At 46.4% G+C, this 23,746-nt stretch overlaps 1 protein-coding gene across 1 annotated transcript in view; it reads right to left on the bottom strand.

Annotated features, from left to right (window-relative positions):
- Positions 1 to 23,746, bottom strand: part of LOC306912631 (contactin-associated protein-like 2) — a gene marked incomplete at its 3' end in the record, with an annotated part of 274,755 nt that overhangs the window by 172,158 nt on the left and 78,851 nt on the right. Inside the window, exons 9-13 of the mRNA XM_079489000.1 lie at positions 23,174 to 23,326; positions 16,748 to 16,910; positions 14,006 to 14,112; positions 12,168 to 12,287; positions 10,595 to 10,713 (exon numbers count right to left, since the gene is read on the bottom strand). Coding sequence (XP_079345126.1) covers positions 10,595 to 10,713; positions 12,168 to 12,287; positions 14,006 to 14,112; positions 16,748 to 16,910; positions 23,174 to 23,326 — 662 coding nt within the window. The remainder of the gene's footprint in view (positions 1 to 10,594; positions 10,714 to 12,167; positions 12,288 to 14,005; positions 14,113 to 16,747; positions 16,911 to 23,173; positions 23,327 to 23,746) is intronic.

The raw sequence follows: 23,746 nt of genomic DNA, 5'->3' as shown, positions 1-23,746 counted from the left end.
GTCTACAATTTTTGAAAAATCGAAGGACACAACGACTGACATAGAAACATAGCTTTTTCAGAAAACTGTCAGGATGTAGAAGACATTTTTAGAATCTGATCTCAGGTCAAAATGGTTTAAGGTATCCTTTCTGGAGGAGGCAATGTTTCATTATATCCTTGAGTACTATAAAATGTTCTCATCTGTCACTGTCATGTTGAATCTGTGTCAGTCGCAAACTCACCCCAGCGGCTTCACGGATGGGCCAAGCTTTACGTCTTATTTGTGCTGCTCACAGGTGGGTCAAACCTCACTGGGTACTGACTGACAACAAGTACGATTATTGCAACAACATCACACCCGTGTGAAGTGAGGGGCGCTCTTATCATCGTACATCATCATGACGTAAAATAGACACTGTGCCTTATTTGCTCAGCCACTATGACGTAAACTTCTCCATTCATTGTCAATGGGAATTTAATGCTTGTTTAAGACAACGTTTGTGGACGGTAACTAAAAGCTGGATGTCGAAGGGGCCAGAGCCCCTCATTTTTTTGAAACTTGTATTGTTCTCGAATTGCATCGGACCAGAGTAGTCCCACAGTAGGCCAATTGCCAACATTGTAAATTAAGTCAGGGTTTGTTGACAGTGTAGCCAAATGTAAACCACTCATGTCTTCTGTGCTGTGAACAAAACAATTCCCCAATTGAACACAAACACAGTGGTTGTAAGTAAACAGGTGGCTCAGTGGATCCTGAAACACGAAAGACGGACCCGTTTCTGTACACTCAGAGTTACAGAAACATAAAGGTCCATTTGGATCCCTCGCAATCCCTTAACCCGACGTTTGTAACCGCATTATGATAAGATCATGATGCCAAATCCAGGACACGTGCACAAACTGCAGCGGCACCTGAACAAAGTGGTGTTGTTGGTCGTCATGCATGGTGATGGTTTGCATTGTGTGTGACGTCGGCCAGCCATGAACTCAGCCTATATAAAGTGTGAATAAAACAGTTTTTTAAGATTTCAGAAAGACTCAGGAAGGTTTTTTGAATCCCATCACAGTCTATTTATAACAGCCTTTCTGAGAATTGTAAGGTATGAGGTCTCCCCAGACTCAGGTGAGCTTTACCGAGCCTCCGTACGGCTCAACGTCTCAGGTCTACCTTCATGAATATGCAAAGAGGAGCCACGATGACCTGGACTGCCAAATGCATTGCAATGGCCAGATCCCCACCGCCGCCTGTCAGACGAACAACCGCTCTCTAAACGACCAGAAACAAGAAGACACGAACCAGCCAAGATTGCGCTGTCGTCAACAGCTCAACGAGACTCAGCCAGGAGAAGTGAAGACTGATCAGACAACCTGCACCGGAAGGAAACCCCACGCCTGTAAACATTGTGACAAGAGTTTCAGGTATTTGAGTCACCTGGAGAGACATGAGCGTATCCACACGGGAGAAAAACCCTACCACTGTAAACAATGTGACAACAGTTTCAGTCAGTTCAGTTACCTGAAAATACACCAGCGTGTCCACACTGGAGAAAAACCCTACCATTGTAAACATTGTGAGAAGAGTTTCAGTCAGTTCAGTTACCTGAAGAAACACCAGCGTATCCACACTGGAGAAAAACCATACCACTGTAAACATTGTGACAAGAGTTTCAGTAATTTGAGTGACCTGAAGAGACACCAGCGTATCCACACTGGAGAAAAACCCTACCACTGTAAACATTGTGAGAAGGGTTTCAGTCAGTTCAGTTACCTGAAGAGTCACCAGCGTATCCACACTGGAGAAAAACCCTACCACTGTAAACATTGTGACAAGAGTTTCAGTCATTTGAGTTACCTGAAGAATCACCAGCGTGTCCACACTGGAGAAAAACCCTACCACTGTAAACATTGTGACAAGAGTTTCAATCGGTTAGGTATCCTTAAGAAACACCTGCGTATGCACACAGCAGAAAACCACTGTAAACAGTGTAACAAGAGTTTTAGTCAGTCAAGTAACCTGATCAAGCACCAGCGTATCCAACAATGTGACAAGAGTTGCAGTCGTCCATAAGCTTTGCAAATACACCCGGAGGAAAAAAATGCCTTACTATTGTAGACAATGTGGCAAGAGTTCCAATCAGTCCAAGTGTATCCACATTGGATAGAAACCGATTTGAAGGAACACGCTTGCATCTCCACATTCCATTTCTGCCCACCAGAGGATGTCACCACCCAGGGCAAAGGAAGGATAAACACACGGCAGCATCCTTAAATTGGTTGTTTTATTCCTCTCAGTTCAGGGAATAATGCAACATGTCACAGAGAAGATTGTGTGCACGCCTCAATATGTAGGCCAGGTGCTGGATGTCAGGCATCATCGCGAGACATGGCCAAAGCATTTCCGGGGGTCTCCAGCCAAAAACGTTGAGAACCCCTGCTCTAGGTCTCCATCAGGCAAATATATTAATGACAGAAAACAGAACAAATATATAAATCATTGATTAATGATCATGCGTAACACCTGGGAGTGGGAAGGAGCACAGCATTTATTTGCCTTTAAGACTCATTTTGCCTTTAAGACAAATTTTTACTAATTTGTACAAAGCTGCATTCAACCCCCTACCCATGTGATTTGTGATTTCTTATTGATTTCTTCTGTTGTTGTTGTTGTTGTGATTTTGTGCATTATTGACAATGTATTTTATTCTATTGTGTGCCTCCTTGCTATGTCTTTATATACGTTTCTCTGTTAAAGGGATAGTTCAGATTTTTTGAACTTAAGTTGTATGAAATACTTGCCATTAATGTAGTCGTTGCAACTGTATTAATTGATTGCCCGAGTCCCATGGTGGGAGTTCTGCTCTGGTTTTGGTCAATATTAAGTAGTTCCGGTCATTTTGTGGGGGGCACTGGGGCCACGCAGTAAAAGTAAATTAATCCACAAAACGAACGTAATTTGTATTGTTGACCTATTTCTATAATATTAGCGCGACTTTCGTTCAACTTTGACCCCTCTATCACATGTAACTATTTTTTGGGCGTAGTAATATGGACACAAAAAACATAGTTCTGTGTGATAGAGGGGTAAAAAAATAACGAATGTGTGTTTGTGTAGATGACCGATTTAACTCGTTGTGCCTTGATTAAAAAGGTATATTCAGTGATTTCACTTTCACTTCACTTATTTTTTCTTATTTTTTGGATAATCCTCCCTACTAAAAAGTGTGCTGACCATATAAGGAGTTCCTCCCTGTCCCCAGTAAGCCCCTGGGGTCAAAAAACCCTAGTTTCGGTTTGGGCTTTGGGTGGCAAAGCCTTCATCCAATCAGGATGAGAGGGGCCTTCCTCCAATCATGATCGAGTGGGGGCGGGCCTTGGTGCACATGCTGTTGGCCTGTTGCACTTCCCCCCACTGTAGAGCTTGTGCATGTGCACATTTTGTTACCGGGGCGGACTGGGTGGTTTTCCAAATCACCCAAATCACTGAATGCTCCTTTAAGTCCATGCACAACAGGTGCGCGGACACACCCAGCTCTGAGTCCAGTTATAGCTTGACTCAGGCCAGGTGTGACTGCTTAAATCAGTCACCCTCCATCTCACAACCAACAAAAACATGGCTTCAAGTTCAAATGGCAAATTCCATGGCTGTTAAGTTTATCTAAAGATGGCTATATACTTCACAGAGTTCAACCGAACAGAGTTCAACATTGACCAACTGGCCTTGGAACGTCTCGGGATCCCCCAGGAGGAAGTCACTAATGTTGCTCTGGAGAGGGAAGTCTGGAGCACTCTGGTGGAGCTGTTGCCCCCGCGACCCGACTACGGATAAGCGGTTGAAGATGGATGGATGGATGGATGGAGTTCAACCGAACAATAACTTTTTCTTTGGATGGCCGAACTGATAAACCATCGGACAGCCGCATCATCCCGCATGCCAATACATACTGCCACCGAACTGTTCTGTGTTCTACACGCCAGACCCCGTCCACTCAGTGTTCTGTCCAACCAATCTGCCCAGCAACAACACTGCCGCTCGCTCTGTCGTCTCGAGTGCCACGATTTTTTGTATTTTTCCAGTTTGTTATGTGTCTATGAGGTGACAGTACTTCATTAGACACCCTGGAGCAGTTTTTATGTGCAATGGTGTATAATAACTTTGTATTTAAGGTTTCTTCCTGGAGGCTGAACCCTTGACAGTCAAACGGGCCAATGAAATAAACAGTAATATAGTGACATTGTCAGCCCCTCCCCTAACCCCTCCCCCTTTATCATACAACTATACAGCTGTGGGTGCGGCTTCAGTTCATCACCACCCACCAGGCAAACCAGGCATACTTAATGAACTGGTGGGCGTGTCCACATAAAAGCATGATTTTAACAAATACTGTACACTTTTTGGAGTTCTTCCTCCTTATATTATAATAATACCTGATGATCATGTTTTAGTGGGAAAAAATCGTGGCACTCCTTCCCGGGATTCCTTCAAAATAGGAGCTCTGGGGTGCCGGGGAAGACATGGCCGCTTTTACTCTTAAACCTGAGATCAGATTCTAAAAATGTCTTCTACATCCTGAAAGTTTTCTGAAAAAGCTATGTTTCTATGTCAGTGGTTCTTTGATTTTTTTTAAATAGCAGACCTACAAGCTCGTAGCGCGCCACTCGGTGGCGCGCTATGAGCTTGTAGATCTGATATTTTTCAATAGCTAAAGCATAACATAATGCTAACACCAAAAGGGGTTCCCGCCCAAAATGGGTTAATGTATTGTGTGCTAACGCACACCAAAGTCCATATGCGGTGCCGGCCCACAGGAGAGAACTGCAGAGGGAATCTTGAAAAAACAAGAAGGTGGCCGGCCGCACACCCCAATAGCCAGAGTGCCAATATTGGCACTCTGACTATTGGGGTGTGCGGCCACCTTCTTGTTTTTTCAAGATTCCCTCTGCAAAAGCACCAACACAAACATGGTCACATGGTCACAAGTAGCCAATCATACGGTAGTTACTCTAAAGGCCACTACATACTTCACAGTTCCAACTGAATATGAACCTTTTTCCTGATAACTGTACCAAATAAACTTTGGACAGACAAATGCCGACACATGCTGCCACCGAAGTCTTCTGTAGTGTTGTAGTCGAGTCCACCTAAAGCGAGTCCAAGTCAAGACCAAGTCCGGGGGGGGGGGGGGGGGGGGCAAGTCCGAGTCGAGACAGAGTGTGGGATGGGGGTCGAGTCCCGAGTCGAGACCGATGGGAGGTGAGACAGAGTCGAGACAGAGACCATACGTTTTCTCTAATTCGATCGGTGCAGGAAACACTGCGATAGGAGGCAGTCACGCCAGCTGCGCACCGTTACTTCAGACTCGCTTATCAATTATTTTGGTTTTCAATCATACCTATACGTATCCAATATTTGAGTCTGTGCAAACAGACCACTAGGGGGCGCGTCCAACGAGGTTGCACAGCGTTTTGAAAACCTTATACCCATACCTAACACCACACCAACATTCAGAAACTAGTCACCAAAAGCCAAATCTTGCTGATTTCTTAAGGTGACTCCAGACCAAGGAAACTTGTCCAGACTAGTCAAAGACTACTTAAAACTCTCATATTGCAACAGACTGTTTACCTGCACAAAGACAGTCTGCCGACAAAACATTATTTTCCACCAATGCAAATTGCAGAAAGCGCTGGTTTGCAGTGTTGCCAGGTCTGCTTATTATAAGCGACTTTGGGCTAGTTGTCCTGTAACATAGGTTAATATTCATAGTTGCTCGTTGCTTTATAGCATGGGCTCATTTCTGAAGTGTAGTTGCTTATTTGGGCTTTGCTTTCACGATTAATTAAAAAAATAGCTGATGTAATGGGGCTCAAGTAGTGAAACTGGTTGCTTCTTTTGGATGTGTTTTCATAGACCTGGTCGCAGAATCTGGCAACACTGCGCTTCACACCAAAACAAACAAAGATAGCATTATTTTCGCTAGTCTTGCTTTGGAGTTGATTTGGAGACTGGAGTTGATTGATTGGTATTATATATATTAATTGGGAGTTGATATTGAGAATATGGTATCTAGTTCACACACTACACCAGTAGTCAGCCCTGAAACATGACGAGCAGACTACAATTCCACTCTACAGTGGAGTAATTCACCCCCCTCATCACTACAACATGGATAGGGTCGCTCCCGACATCGGCCACCGACCGGACATGTTCGGTTCTTCATCAACGGGTTCCGACACGTCGATAAGGCGATATGGACGGCCGGCGACGTGAGCTTCTCGTCGGGAGTCTCCTGCCGACAACTTCGCGACTCTTTCAAACTGGCCGACAGCCGACCGTCGGCACAATGTGGAGGTAGCTTTACAAGTCCGCCCCTGCTGACCTGTTATATTCTTTTTTTTTTATATAATTTTTATCCCACGATTTTGTAACCCATTTTTCACCCCTGTGTCAATTATCTAATGTGATCCTGGGCTCTACACACCCTCCGCCAACCTTGTCCCCATATATGGGGGACATGGGGAGAGCAACGGACTTGAACTCATGCTTCCTTCATGCCTGAGTGTCCAAGTTGCTCCTTTACACGTGACAGGGGGGAGTTTCCCTGGTTGGACGTAGCGCGTGGAAGGAACACGTTATTCCAACCAGTTCCTTTCACCTCCATCAGGCGCCTCGGCTGGCCAGGGGGAGGCAGTTTAGAGACCAGGATTACTGCATGTTTTTTGTGAGGGTACCTACCGTAGGGGACACGGGGAGAACATGCAAACTCCACACAGAAAGGCCCTTTCGCCAACCCCGCCTCGGGTATGGTCACTGATGACGCGGAGGAGGAAACACGCCGCCAGCACCCACAGCGTCCCGAGCGGGAATCGAACCCAGGACCTTCTAGCTGTGAGGCGACAGCGCTACCAACTGTGCCACCGTGCCCCCTAACCTGTTATATTCTACGACCAATCACTATAGAGACATGCTACATTCAACTACATATGAATGACCAGTTTTGAGTGGCAAACATTGAAGACAAAGGTGAGGACGCAAATTCTCATTGGACCGAATGAGATGATGTATGATGATAAGAGCGCCGCTCACTTCACACGGGTGTGATTATTAAAAAAAAAAAAAGAATCTCCATGCTCCATGCTCCAATCCCTCTGCCGTAAACTATCCGTCCCCAAACCAAATCTGAGCCATGTGTCGTCACCCCAAACCCCTGGTGATCATCATGTCTGCATGAGATTCAATTTGCCATATTAGGAGACCAACAGTCACCGTTCTTCCTTGATCGGCCAATCGGCCGATCGGCTTTCGCGGGATTGGTCAAAACGTTGTGCGAACGTTTGTGCCACCGAGCCAATATAAGCGACGACGATCACACATCAGGACGTCATTACTTCGAGTATAAGAATTAAACACTCGATCTGTGCTGTGGCGTGAGAAATGTTCTGCTGGACGATTCATCTGACCAGAGAGCAAGGAAAACGGGTTGGCGATGGCGATTACGATGCGGTCGCTGTGGGGCATGAGGTTTACTTCTTTGGACAAGACTGGAAATACTACCCCTCCCTCTCAGTCGATCGGATGGATGTGCACGTCTTCAACACGGTGTCTTTAAGATGGAGGACCCCTGCAGTGACCTCCGAGGTTCCACCCAGACATGAGGGCCACACGGCCGTGCTGGTAGGATATATCGTCTACATCTGGGGAGGGTATTGCGGTGATTGCTGGAAGCACTGCAAGGATCTTTATGGGTTTGACGTGGACACCCACAGGTGGTTCAAACCAAAGGTGTCAGGGACCGTTCCAGAGGGGAGGAGCTACCACTCAGCCTGTGTCATGGAGAAGGTCATGTTTATCTATGGAGGATACATGGAAAAACACACTGATAACATCTACAAGTTGGACACCGGCACGATGGTCTGGACTTTAATCGACACCAGAGGAACTGCACCCACTAACCCACTGCGTTACTCTGCCACCATCATCGGGACAAAGATGTTTGTTTTGACGGGGTTCTTGGGGGTCTTCACCGTCAGGATGTTTGACACAGAGACCAACTTCTGGCTGGACTCGTCTTCTGCACACAATATTCCCCAAGGATGCATGGGCCATTCAGAATTTAACTACAATGGAGAGCTGTTAATATTTGGTGTTAAGTATTACGTGTGGAGATTCAACCCAGAGACCTTCTCCTGGACGAAGGTTGAGCTCAGGGGGAAAGGCCCGTCTGAGAAGATCGGTTGCATGTGCCGATGCGTGGTGGGAGATCGCGTCGTCCTCTGTTGGGGAGAACACTCACTCAGTGAACTGTACATCCTGGACTTAAGTCCTAGTTTGAAGACGCTATGTAAGCTAGCGGTCATTCAGTACGGCCTGAAGAAGTCTGAACTACCACACGACATCAGGTGGGAACTGGCCGCCATGACTACGGACGGCAACAGAAAAAGACGCCGCTCTTTCTTACGCAGATTCAGGGACGGATTCAGACGATTCAGACGCGACAGCATGCTGATGCGGCTTGCTCGCCACCTCTTCTCCCGCTCTCCCGTCCGAGATTAGACTGAGTTTACAGTGCTAACCGCGAGAGAGACTCGGTGTAGAACCGCTGCTTCATTCGCTAAGAAAGGAGCCCGCTTAGGTGGTTCTGGCATCTGGTTAGGATATGGTATGGATATGTTTAGAATGCCTCCTGAGCGTCTCCCTAGGGAGGTCCTCGATGCACGTCCCACTGGGAGGAGACCCCCGGGAAGACCAATGACCAGATGGAGTATATCTCCACTGGGATGAGACCACCCTGGAGGACCAAGGACCAGCTTTGTGTGTTTGTGTGTCTATGCATTATTATTGTGCCCGCTGTGATGTGATGTGGGTCAACACAGCATCATCATACATCATCAGCATCATCATCATGATAATCACCATGATTACGTGGATCCAAGGATCAAGTCATATCAGACATCCTGCTGCTCCCTCAACCGTCCAGACTAGGAACCAGGCCTCATACAGTACATATTCTGACACAATCTCCAGGGACACAGGACCGACATTCCAAGAACAGGGAGCAGCAACAGGCTGACAGGACCCGATGATAATCATGATAAAAAAGCCACCGCTCACTTCGCACAAGTGGGATTTTGTTTTAGTTGAATAGCCTTGACTTTTTGTTCCCTTAAAAAAACACATTCCCATCCTGGCCCTCATCCTCCCACCTCATTCCATCCAATCCCTCTGCCGTAAACTATCCATCCCCAAACCCCTTGTCATCTGCGCCATACATCGTCGTTGACAGTCCTGCTATAGTTTCATTCTCCTGGCTGCTCATTTCTGGCTCACCGTGGTATTCCGTGATACAGGGTTTGGTTGGTAACATGTGCACTCTTCCTGATGTTAACACGTATACCGCCATTGCCGAAGACCTTTGTCAATTGCGCTTTTATAGTGCATTCGATCGATCAAGCCATAATGCTACTTACGTAGCATCGGGTAGCTAGCTGTTGTTGTCACAATACTTAGATCATCGGCACCATGATAATCCATTCTATCCCATTCTTTCAATCGCCTGTATCTCCTATTCCTTGTCCCAGATGGCATTTTTGGTCAAAACAACGTTTCTTTGACGGCACAGAGCCGACGATGCCGACTTTGTTTGGTTACATGCTGAAAATAGAGGATCTACAAGCTCACATCACGTCGCAGTGCAACACGTTGTTAGCTTGTAGATCGGCTATTTTCAGCATGTAACCAAGTGTAAAATCAGCCATTACGATGGAATCAAGGCCCGCCAAAATACATTTCAGTCGACTAATTAAACCGTAGATTTAGTAGAGTAAATTCTTATGATATTCAGTCAAATAAAACTAGACTAACACTAAAACATTTCAGATGACTAAAATATGACAGAAAACTAAATTAAGTTATATACAAAAGGACTATGACTAAACTAAAAGCAACATTTGCTGTCAAAATGAACATTACAATCAGGGAAGCTGATCTGTTGATGACATCGATCTTAAACTACTCGTTCTCAGCGCACAGGGTCCGGGGGTTTTCGGAGACCTCACAGGGTCTGTGGCGAGTGTTCAAATGGTCCATTTTGTTTCCAATTGTACGCTCAAAGAGTCAAGCTGTTGTCCACAAAGCAAGTTTGGAAAGCAGCACTTGCCCCTGCCTCGACGACCTCGCAGTCGCATGCGGAGACTAAAACTACGTAATGTAGATAGCATTTTATGTAGACATAGCACTCTATAGTGTATATACGCACGGTTTAATTGTACATATTATTCTACTCTTAGACGGCTGTTAGGTTCTTATCATACTTATGATTTCTGATGACTATCTTTATGTATTTGATGTATTACCATGTGTTGTTCTTGCATACTGTAAATCGCTCTGGGATTAAGAGCGTCTACTAAATGCCTCAATTGTAAATTGGAGACAGTGGCATGCTGCGAACAGGAGTCATGGCTGTTTAAAGCCCATGCAGCCAATAGGAATACAGTGTTTCCAGCATGTGTGTGTGTGTGTGTGTGTGTGTGTGTGTGTGTGTGTGTGTGTGTGTGTGTGTGTGTGTGTGTGTGTGTGTGTGTGTGTGTGTGTGTGTGTGCGCCTGCGCGTGCACTACCTGTTCCATAGACGTGCTGTAGTTGACCTGGATGATGGTGCGTCTCTCTCTGCTGCCTCTAGGGGTCACTGTGGTCTGAGCTGGAAGGCTGTGCATGACTGTGGTCCACACCTTGTCCTCTACACACGCGTGCACGCACACGCGCACACACACGCACACATACACGCACACATACACGCACACGCACACGCACACGCACACACACACACACACACACACACACACACACACACACACACACACACACACACACACACACACACAGTAAGTTACTGGTATGTATTGGTGCGTTCAGACAGGCAGATGCAAAGATGCGGTCCATCATTCATTTTCAATGGAAGGCCAGCGACATGAAGCAACGAAGCAAATGGGACGTGTGTAGCTGCTGCAGAAGATACAAAGATACAGAGCTATACAAATTGTGTCACATGTGAAATTGAGCTGAGGTGTCTGTTCACTATACGGACGCACGCTTGGTGATGGCAACGGCCGTGTGAGCAACACAGACACTGTGGTAGTTCACCCTGCCACTAACACAGTGGTTCCCAAACTGGGGTCCGGGGACCCCCAGGGGTCCTTGAGGGAGTTCCAGGGGGTCCCCAGCTAAATGATAGTTTGGAACCAAATGGATCCTTATGGGTCTGTAACTCTGAGAGTTAAATTAACATTGATTTTACAATATAAATTGGGGGTCCCAGAGATAGAAATGCCATTAAATGGGAGGTCCATATATTATACCATAAATAAGGTCACAACACAATTGTTATTTGTCTTTATTTATTTTTAATTGTATGGGCCAAATGTTTCAGTTTTGTGTCATTTCTTACCACATAGTGTTCCCTGAATTCTGGGCAGTGGCAAATGGCCAGAATGTTGGATTGGGCTGCCTTATATGGGGAACTGCGTGACAAATTGATTGGTCCCTCCAGCTGGACCATGCTACTGTATCTGTGGGCTGTTGTACATCACGTTTAAGAGTTATTATATGTGGATAAACTTTTGAGTAATGCGGGATCAATAGAATACATGTGTTTATGCCATTGTAGGATAATTATACTGTCTTCGGACATGTGGGCTTAACTGGATATTGAATGTTTCAATCAAGGTTGGTTTGGTCCAGTGGGAGGGGGGCCACCATTTGTGTTTGCTTTGGACACTGAAAAGCTGAATAAAACAATCGACCTTGCAATCAAAGGACTCTGACTTGGTATTTTGAATATTTTGAGTATGTTTTTGAATCTTTGTATGTTTTGCATCTTCTCGTGTGAACGTGCCATATGTTCATGAATATCTGAGTGTATAACTGGAACCGTGTTCCGTGGCCAATTAGCCACAGCGTATGATGATGCATCGTGTGTGTGTGTGTGTGTGTGTGTGTGTGTGATTTATCGACATTACTAAGACTTCCAAATATGAACACGAGCAGTTTACATTTGTAACCAAGCTGTATTGCACGCACACACACACACACACACACACACACACACACACACACACACACACACACACACACACACACACACACACACACACACACACACACACACACACACACACACACACACACACACACCTGTCATGTTGCAGAAGACGTTGACGGGTCCGAGCGGTCCACTGGCGTCAGGATCGATCCAGTAGGAGTCAGAGGATCTGCCCATGTGTTTATAGGACTCACAGGAAGAACCATATATGGCTGGAGAGAGAGAGAGAGAGAGAGAGAGAGAGAGAGAGAGAGAGAGAGAGAGAGAGAGAGAGAGAGAGATGGATGGATACCAAACAGCGGGGAGAAATGTATTAGAAGCAATGGCAGCTGAAGGAGCGCTAAGATGGTGAAACGCCCCACCAGGCTGACAACACACCAACAAAAACGGTCGTAGTACCGAATGGCACCACGAATGGTTAATCCGCCACTGTCTGTGAAGGGAGTCGGAAAAGACCCAGATATATTGCATGCCACGGCACAGGGAGGAACTGTCTGTGGTGCTGAAGTCATAAACTAATGCCACGGCACAGGGAGGAGCTGTCTGTGGTGCTGAAGTCATGAACTAATAATGCCCCGGCACAGGGAGGAGCTGTCTGTGGTGCTGAAGTCATAAACTAATGATGCCACGGCACAGGGAGGAGCTGTCTGTGGTGCTGAAGTCATAAACTAATGATGCCACGGCACAGGGAGGAGCTGTCTGTGGTGCTGAAGTCATAAACTAATGCCACGGCACAGGGAGGAGCTGTCTGTGGTGCTGAAGTCATAAACTAATGATGCCACGGCACAGGGAGGAGCTGTCTGTGGTGCTGAAGTCATAAACTAATGCCACGGCACAGGGAGGAGCTGTCTGTGGTGCTGAAGTCATGAACTAATGATGCCACGGCACACGGAGGAGCTGTCTGTGGTGCTGAAGTCATGAACTAATGATGCCACGGCACAGGGAGGAACTGTCTGTGGTGCTGAAGTCATAAACTAATGCCACGGCACAGGGAGGAGCTGTCTGTGGTGCTGAAGTCATGAACTAATGATGCCACGGCACAGGTGCTGAAGTCATGAACTAATGATGCCACGGCACAGGGAGGAGCTGTCTGTGGTGCTGAAGTCATGAACTAATGATGCCACGGCACAGGGAGGAGCTGTCTGTGGTGCTGAAGTCATGAATTAATGATGCCATGGCACAGGGAGGAGCTGTCTGTGGTGCTGAAGTCATGAACTAATAATGCCACGGCACAGGGAGGAGCTGTCTGTGGTGCTGAAGTCATGAACTAATAATGCCACGGCACAGGGAGGAGCTGTCTGTGGTGCTGAAGTCATGAACTAATAATGCCACGGCACAGGGAGGAGCTGTCTGTGGTGCTGAAAGTCATACACTACTACCACAGCAGTGGTGGGAGCTCTCCATGGTGCTGAAGTCAGAAACTATAGTCAATAGTGCCACAGCACAGAGAGGAGCTGCATGTGGTGCCGAAAGGCCTCACTGACAGGTAAATTATGCACGGCCAGGGAACTATCCATGGTGCTAAAGACACAAACTAATGCCACAGCAGAGTGGGAGCTCGCTGTGGTACTGAAGTCATAAACTAATCCAGTTCACATGTAAACCCCAGCCTCCCCATCATATTCTGGGAGGAACGTTCACCAAAAATGGCCGATTGTGACGCGTTGTGAGCTTGGCGTGTTGTGAGCTTGAATATCTGCTATATTTGTTGAAAAGACTTGCTGTACTGTAGACTGATACAGCACGCACCAAGTAAAGTGCAAGTGACAAGAAGATATAATGTAAGTATTCTGAGGCACCCCTGGAAAGGGGCACACACACACAGGCGCACACACACACAGGCGCACACACACAGGCACACGCACACACACACACACACACAGGCGCACACACACACAGGCGCACACGCACGCACACACACAGGACTTACAGGTGTGGCAGGTGGCTCCTGTGTATCCTGTCCCGTTGCAGCTGCAGCTGAAGCTGTCCCAGGTCTGTTTACACTGACCTCCATGTTCACAGTGGTTGAACAGACACCTGCACACACACACACACGCGCACGCGCACACGCACACACGCGCGCACACACGCACACACACACACACACACACACACACACACACACACACACACACACACACACACACACGCACGTCTGTGTCATTTTAGATGTTGCTTTGTGCACACAGCAGAAACACAATTTGTTGAAAAATAGAAGATTTTCTGAAAAACGAACTTATTCGTGCACCGTAAATTGGGCTGCGAGCGGTGGATATAGAAGGTATATTTGGGTGACTATAGGTTAGGATAGAAGGTGTTTGGTATTTGGGTCAACAGGTAGTGACCCAGCACCATCTGTGGCACAGAGCCTCTCACCATACCCCTGTGCCTCGGGCACAGGGGCGTGCACAGATAGACCGTAGGGGGTGCTACAGAGCACCTGTTCTGCCTCAGGCGTGTGCATGTGCATGATGAATTGATGAACTACATTTCACATTATCTGCTATCCCTGCATGAGACTAATTCACCCCTTTGTCAAGTCCCGCCCGTGGTTGTGCCCCTCTTCGCAACCATTGGTTGCCGTTTCGTGGCTGGACAAAAATCCTTTCTCTCCATCCACTACCATTGAAATAACATGTTTTTCAGGTTGCTTCGTATTGATATTCTGTGCACACAATTTTTATTTTAAACTAAAAACGAACATCACATGTGACTGGGCATATCATGTTTTCCAAAAATGTGACTAAATTTGACTGAGGGGCTGCCATTGCATTTTTTTTCATGTCATATGAAAGCAGGGAATCATAGCTTCAAATTGACATTGGTTGTTCAGTTTGACCCACCAGTTTTGGAGATATGGCTTATAGAGAAATGTCAGCGAGTTTAGAAAACAGGCTTGAAAGGTTCACTTCTGTGGTCACCTAGCTACATGTTTAAGCATTTATTTCATATTTACATGTCGATTTCAGCTCTGACACTGATTTCAGACATGCTCTAGTATGTGAAGAGTCTGCCTGTGCTATTAACTCATTTAAAAAAGAAAAAGAAAAAAAGTGTTTCTCCTCTGGTGAAAAGCTGGAGTTTGCACGATGGCAGGCTCTCTGTCAAATCTGGTCACAAATGATGTTTTAGCAAATTCAACATAAACAAGACGGAACCAGGGCGGAACAAGGCAGAAAGAGCCTGCTGGTAAGTCAGTCAGGGACCATTCAGAAAGCTGACAGATGGTGAATTGTCTCTTCCAACGGCCGAGCTACACCAGGCTTTTTGTGCGCACACGCGAGCCCCGCATACGCGCACTTAAAACAGGACTGGACCTATAAGTGCGTGTGCGCGTGTGTGTGTGTATTCGCGTAAACACGCGCTGAAAAGCCTGGTGTAGCTCGGCCGTCAGAGTAAATGATTTCAGCTGTGTTGACCACCAACTGCTGCATGTCCTGACAGCCCAGAGTTTAGTGGGCTGCACCCCGGGGTGAGCACCGGGCCAGCGGATCAAGATAACATAGGGCTACCTTACATTGCCCTCGAGCGTGGGTGGGCAACTTTGACGATGGAGAGGGCCACTATATTTATACAGTCACTCCAGAGGGGCCACATTGCATATTACGGTCGTAGCAAAAATGGCCGATCTACAAGCTCAAAACGCGTCGCACTGCGACGCATTTTGAGCTTGTAGATCGGCTATTTTTTAATTGGAATCCTGACAAAAATGTAAAAAGAACCACCGCTCATCCGCTGAAAAAACTTAAGTGAGGTGCTGGAGCCACAAAGGGAACATGAGAAAAATAAAGGCAATCCTGAAAAGTAACATTTTTATTTAAAGCAAAAATGCCTGATCAGGCATTTTTGCTACGACCGCAATGTGGCCCCTCTGGAGTGACTGTATAAATAAAGTGGCCCTCTCCATCGTCAAATGCCTTTCAAATGCCTTTAATTATAGTTATGTTAACTTTATGAACTAAATTACAAATACATTGGACATAAAAAAATATAATTCTAATACTAGTCAGTAATTAAAGCGTGTCATGTTTGCATGTTTGTAATTGTAACAGCTGAAATAAACACTATATCTATTTGGATGTTAACCTACAGTGAGGGCCACATTAAGTGAAGGTGGGGGCCGCATGTGGCCCCTGGGCTGCCAGTTGCCCATGTATGCCCAGGCTGAACTGTCAATCAAGTGTCAATCATCGTGTCGTCACTGTCGTGTCCCTATGTTGGCGGGCCTTGATGCCGTCGTAATGACCGATTCTACACTTGCTGAAAATGGCCGATCTACAAGCTCACAACGTGTTGCACTGCGACGTGTTGTGAGCTTGTATATCAGCTATTTTCAGCATGCAACCCAGTGTAAAATGACTTATACTGGATCTCTTATGTACACTAGTGCCTTCCTAATATTTAGTCTAGTTTGTATTTGTTGACGACATTGTCAATATATTTAGTCTTAGTTTTAGTCGTCATAGATTCGTTTTAATTTAGTTCCCATTTAGTTTTCTCCAGTAAAAAAAGTTAGCCTAGTCGACGAACATTTCTTGTCGTAATATTCATATTAGTCGACAAAATCAACACTGCACTAAGTCAGTGAGGGTAAGTCAGTAAGGGAGCGGATTGTAATTGGGCCACTCTCTCTCTCTCTCTCTCTCCCCTGTCTATAATGTCTCTCGCCCACCTGTCTATGATGGCGCACATGTCCAGGCTGACGTTCTCGAAAGCTCCCAGCATGCCTCTCTCCAGTGCGTGCATGTCGGCGGGCTGATCGTCCAATAGGATGGCTTGCATGCAGCCTTGGAAGGAGTGCTGAGAGGGCGGGGACAACGACGGCAGGAAGTACCCTTATATGGACAGCGGGAAGACAAGAGACAGGAAAACACTGTTACTGCAGGAAGTATACCCTTATATGGACAACAGGAAGAGAAGAGAGTCAGGAAACAGCTAAGTAGCCTGGAACACAGGAAGATACGTTTAACCCATTTTGGGCGGAAACCCCTTTTGGTGTTAGCATTATGTTATGCTTTAGCTATTGAAAAATAGCAGATCTACAAGCTCATAGACGAGCTTGTAGGTCTGCTATTTTTGAAAAATTGAATAACGACTGACAGAAACATAGCTTTTTCAGAAAACTGTTTCAGAAGACATTTCTAGAATCTGATCTCAGGCCTAAATGGGTTAATTTATTTTCCCTCCAAAAGACAGTAAGACGACGGTCTCGCGTGGCCAGACTGTTGTGAAATGCGTCCGTCATACAGTCTGGAGAACGGGAGCTCTGATCATGAGTAAGTGAAGTGAAGCCTCCTCCCCACTTCCGTTTCGTCTTTACAGTCGCGCACATTTATCCTATAATATAAATAGAGATGCTTAGCAGAAATGGTAACGTAAACAAATACAATGTAAATATATTTGTAAATGTATTTTCATACAACGGAAGTGGCGGCTTCCTTACTCAGATTTCGGGACGTGTAGTTCCAGACTCTGTATACAATTCGGAGATTGTGGAATTAGTTGTCTGGCTACGAGAGACTATAGAGCGTCGCAGTCCCGCCCCCTTTCATGACGACGCCAGGCCCAGGAAATGAATCCCAATGCATTTTTCCCATAGACATTTAAAAACGTATTTATTTAAAGACCTTTTAAGCGTCGTACGAAGCCGACTCTTGTCGTGACAAATCATGACAACACACACAATATTTTGGACCAAACAAATAATTACAAAGAAACAAAACAACAAAAGTGTTGTAACCTGCCATTTTCTTCTTCTTTCTAAGTATTTGTTCAGCCCAAAAAATTGTGTTTGTTGTCATGATTTGTCACGACAAGAGTTGGCTTTGTCCGCAGCGTAAACGTCTTTAAATAAATACTTTTTGAAATGTCTATGAGGAAAATGAACGGAGAATCATTTCCTGGGCCCTGGTAGGGGGCAGGACTGCGATGCTCTATAGCAAGACAATGAAAGACACATTCCTTTGATGTACCGAAAGCCAAAGTATAAACGAGATGAAGATAAAATCAGCAGCAAGAGAAGAGCACACGTCGACATCACATTGGTTGCTGGGCAACATTCAGCACAAAGTCTGTGTTCTTTATTGGTTCCCTTCAGAGTCATGAGCCTCTTTACATGCATTTCTTTAACCTTTTTACTGCTCTGCCTCAATGTCCGCTGTAGCCTAAGAGGAATTTACTGATCCTTTATGAGATACAGGAGTCAACACTGTACCTTTAGACTGCAACATTAACAATCACCTTCAAGAACCAGGCAACAAAAGAAAAGAAAAAACAAAACACTTTTCACTGAGATAAATGGTGTTCATGTGTTTTGCAGTGGAGTAAAGTAACTAAGTACATTTAGGCTACTTAACCCATTTTGGGCGGGAACCCCTTTTGGTGTTAGCATTATGTTATGCTTTAGCTATTGAAAAATAGCAGATCTACAAGCTCATAGCGCGCCACTCGGTGGCATGCTACGAGCTTGTAGATCTGCTATTTTTCAATAGCTAAAGCAGCTCGTAGCACGCCACCGAGTGGCGCTCTCGCTTGTAGGTCTGCTATTTTTGAAAAATCGAAGAACCACTGACATAGAAACATAGCTTTTTCAGAAAACTGTCAGGATGTAGAAGACATTTTTTTAATCTGATCTCAGGTCAGAATGGGTTAACACCCTGAGCGGCGTAAACGGAGGTCTCCGTCCTATCAAATAGTAACGCTCGACGCTCAGGACGGAGATTAATAAACAGAACTTTATTGATATCAAAACCGAGCGCATCGCTCCACAGGCTGGGAGCGCCTGTTGGGCAACATTGTAATCATGTAATTTCCAGTTGGGACGTCATCCAAAATGTCCCCCATGTCCCCCCATTTTAGTGGATGAGACCGAAAATCTTAAAACATGAATAACTCTTGATCTAAATCAATCCATCCAATTCTAATCAAAGATTATGTTTTTGACGGGCCATCGCCGTCCCATTGCTAGTCGCGTTAGAATAATTCATACCTCGATCGCCTCGGGGGAGCAGATAGCTACATCTAGCTATCTGCTCCGTTGCTGCAAATCGCTAGCCGCCCTGATTTAATACAGTAGTCCTAAATAACCCTGGGCGTTCGGGGTGTTAAGTACTGTAGGCCTAAGTAAAAGTAACACTTTAGCCCAAGGAGTGTGTTTTGTGCAAACGCGTGCGTGCGTGCGTGCGTGCGTGCGTGCGTGCGTGCGTGCATGCGTGCGTATTTGGTCAACTTTTTTCTCCCCAAAAAGAAAACATCTGTCTCCTCTCCTCTGCACCTGTCTATCTAGAGAGAGAAAGAGAGAGAGAGAGAGAGAGAGAGAGAGAGAGAGAGAGAGAGAGAGAGAGAGAGAGAGAGAGAGAGAGAGAGAGAGAGAGAGAGAGAGAGAGAGCAGACACCAGCTGCTAGACAGTTCTTTGTGTCCTGAGGATTCACGGTTGAAATGTTTCCCACAATTCTCACACTGCTGACGTCTGCAGACACTGTTAAGCACAAGCAACGGAATCTTATTTGTGTTGCGACACACTGAGGAATTTGAGGAATTTTTACTTTGTATTTGCAATTTTCAATACTTCCACTTGATAAAGGAGAAAAACAAATGATTGCAATCGATTCAGAACGATGAAGAACTCCTAGTTTGACTGGGTCAGCATCATTATTCTGTTGTTTCCGACACTCCGACTCGCCCCATTACTAACCCTAAACAAACGCAAATCCACGTCGTCCGGCTAATGCGCCGCTCACCTAGATTAGCGGAATTAAAATATGTGCGGCGAATTTTGCCTGCATAATGTTACTAACGTGTATACACACGTCCTAGCGCATTTTCATTGATATCAAACGAGAGAAAAATATTCAGATTTTTTTTGAGTGGTGCAACCACTCCAAGGAACAGCTTTGTCCCTATGTCCCAACCTATGTCCCAACCTATGTGACTATGTCCTATATGTGACTATGTGACTATGTCCCAATAGGGGGTGCTGTTGCAACACTCGCTTCAGACTGGGTCTGATTTTTCTTTTTTTGGGGGGTTGGCCTCTCCTTCTGCACCATACTCCTTGCTGTTCAATGCCGTTCACTTCCCTGTTTACGGCTCAGAAAGAAAGGCTTGTATCTCATAATCTGAGGAGCTCTCCGTGGTTTTGACCAAATGGATAAGCTCTTCATTTCTGACTTCAACATGCCTCTCGTTTAAAATATGAATGCTAGGGATTATCGAGCGACTTTATCGTAATCATATCGAGGTAAGCAAGCAACATTATTTCAAAGTGGCGATCACAACAACAGAGCGGACGTGGAAGGTGCGCACTGCGCGGCACCGCCGCCATTGTAATGAATATACGACTTGTTTTCCCAGAACCTTTTGCACGCTAGAACAGACCTTTTTTGCGGTGACGTCTGCCAAAACGCGTCTCCTATCCCTCTGTCCGGTGGATTGCCCGTATGACTTAAAACTGATTAAAAATGCAGATTAATTAAACAATGAAAACATAACTCAAGCAACTCGCAAACGGGAGGGAAAGTGTCCTACAGTCAATTAACTCGAGTAACTCGGGTTCAGTAGTCAAAGTGTTAACAATTTTAGATTTTAGATTTAGATCACAGATTCTCCTTTTAGGGAAAGTTAATTTCAGTCCGTTTGTGAGACGTGTTACTACTAGACACCTTTACAAACACATTGATGAAGAAATGTATTGGTCCGTCCATCCATCTTCAACCGCTTATCCGTAGTCGCGTTGCGGAGACTTACCCTCTCCAGAGCAACATTAGTGACTTCCTCCAGGGGGATCCCGAGGCGTTCCAAGGCCAGTGAATCGATGTGATTCCTCCAACTGCGCTTTGGTCTGCCCCGGGGTCTCCTCCCAGTGGGACGTGACCGTCGGTCTGCCCCCCGGGGTCTCCTCCCAGTGAGACGTGGCCCTCGGTCTGCCCCCCGGGGTCTCCTCCCAGTGGGACGTGATCCTCGGTCTGCCCCGGGGTCTCCTCCCAGTGGGACGTGATCCTCGGTCTGCCCCGGGGTCTCCTCCCAGTGGGACGTGGTCCTAGGTCTGCCCCGGGGTCTCCTCCCAGTGGGACGTGATCCTTGGTCTGCTCCAGGGTCTCCTCCCAGTGGGACGTGATCCTTGGTCTGCCCCGGGGTCTCCTCCTAGTGGGACGTGATCCTTGGTCTGCCCCGGGGTCTCCTCCCAGTGGGACGTGATCCTTGGTCTGCTCCAGGGTCTCCTCCCAGTGGGACGTGATCCTTGGTCTGACCCGGGGTCTCCTCCTAGTGGGACGTGATCCTTGGTCTGCACCGGGGGTCTCCTCCCAGTGGGACGTGATCCTTGGTCTGCCCCCCGGGGTCTCCTCCCAGTGGGACGTGATCCTTGGTCTGCCCCCCGGGGTCTCCTCCCAGTGGGACGTGATCCTTGGTCTGCCCCGGGGTCTCCTCCCAGTGGGACGTGATCCTTGGTCTGCCCTGGGGTCTCCTCCCAGTGGGACGTGATCCTTGGTCTGCCCCGGGGTCTCCTCCCAGTGGGACATGATCCTTGGTCTGCCCCGGGGTCTCCTCCCAGTGGGACGTGATCCTTGGTCTGCCCCGGGGTCTCCTCCCAGTGGGACGTGCATCGAGGACCTCCCTATTGGTTAGGATGCTCGAGAGGCATCCTAACCAGATGCCCGAACCACCTAAGCTGTATTGTATTTCTTTTGTAAATGTATTGGAAAAATAATATATTCTCAGATTGGACAATTTTCAGACAATATACCCTGAATAATTAGGGCTCTGACTGAGACTGACTAACACTTATTTTTGTCCTATAATACAGTACATTATCTAAAATATGTACCTGTGTAGCACAGAGGACATATTCTATATATACATACTCTGTGTTATAGAACCCATATAAGGTGCACGATTGCATGTGTGTGCACGTGTGCGTGCACGTGCCTTCCATGGTAACACATCCAACCTCACAGCTCTCTCCTGTCAGTCACTAATTCCTTTAAGCGTCCTCGTCAGAATTGAAAAACCACTGCCCGTAAAATAGGTTTCGGGTTATGCTTCTATGACCAGATGCTGGAGGGGAGGAGAGGAGAGGAGAGGAGAGGAGAGGAGGGGAGAGGAGAGGAGAGGAGAGGAGAGGAGAGGAGAGGAGAGGAGAGGAGAGGAGAGGAGAGGAGAGGAGAGGAGAGGAGAGGAAGCTAGTAATTCACATGGCAATGCACGCCTCTAACTGGACAGATGTTGTCTATGGCATAGACAACATCTGCAGCTGAACATTTTGCTCCTAAGGATGGCAAAAGTGGAAAGGCCACCTTCGGGTCTTAGTTTTAGTCATAGTCTCTGGAATAGTTTTCATTTAGTCTTCTTAGTCCCATTTTAGTCACCTGGAATGTTTTTAGTGTTAGTTTTAGTCGACTAAATATGGTAAGATTTTAGTCAATCAACTGTAGATTTAGTCAACTGAATTGTATTTTGGCAGGCGTTGATGGCGTAGTAATGGTTGATTTTAATCTTGCTGAAAATAGCTGATCTACAAGCTCAAAACGCATCACAGACGACGTGTCATCGTGAGCATGTAGATCTGCTATTTTCAGCACGCAACCAAGTGTAAAATGACTTGTGTCTTTTACTTGGATCTCTTGTCCACTAGTCCCATAACATTTTAGTCTAGTTTTTAATTCTTGGTGAAGTTGTCAATATACTTAGTCTTAGTTTTAGTTAGGGTCCCGATACACTTTTTTTCGTTCCCGATCCGATCCCAATTCCACAATTTCTGTGTTAGCCGATACCGATACCAAATACCGATACTGTGATCTCGTGTTGTTTTTATAGCTATCTAGCTATATATCTCGTGTTGTGTTTGTGTACAGTTTGGGCAACTCCAAAGCAAACTCCACATGCCCCAATATTGTATTTACCTGCCATAGTGTCAACCCCTTACCCCTAAGCCGGATCGGTGGTTAGACTGGCATATTTGCCGATACCGATGTGACCTAATATGACAAATAATACTCTCATAATACCTCTTACCTCCCATGTGATTGGTTAATCCAGTGAGGGGTGTGGCCTCTTACCCCCCATATGATTGGCTAATCCAGTGGGGGTGTGGCTTCTTACCTCCCATGTGATAGGTTCCTCCGGTGATGACGCTGAAGGGCGTGGCTGCGTGGACGGCCGTTGATTCATCACCGTCGATCATCAACATGGCTGAGTTGTCCTTGGTGGCCAGTCGTATGGCGTGCCATTGGCCGTCGTTAAGGCCACCTGACCCTGGATCAGATTAACATATGTAAAACCATCGTTAAGGCCACCTGACCCTGGATCGGCGACAATGACATTAACACATTTAAGACCTGAGACAAAACAACGTGGCTACGTAACAGGTGACGTTATGAAATACGAGTCACAAACAGTACCCTTTCCAGACTGAGTAGTGAAGTGACAAAACAAATCACGGAATGCAGCGAATCAGGCTGGAAAACCAGGCTAATATTTAACACCATCACATACTTCTTTGATAACTTTCATATGTACGATACGCATTCGCAGACGTCACCAGCTCAGTGGACTTGTGGTTAGACTGTCCGCCCTGAGACTGGGCGGTCGGGGTTCAATGCCCGGCCGGGTCATACCAAAGACTGTAAATATGGGACCCAATGCCCTTCTTGGCACTCAGCATCAAGGGTTGGA

The sequence above is a fragment of the Electrona antarctica genome (genome assembly GCF_951216825.1).
Source record: "Electrona antarctica genome assembly, chromosome: 20".
NCBI lineage: Eukaryota > Metazoa > Chordata > Actinopteri > Myctophiformes > Myctophidae > Electrona > Electrona antarctica.
Note: the sequence above shows the minus strand (reverse complement) of the source record. Positions and strands in the feature narration are given on the sequence as shown.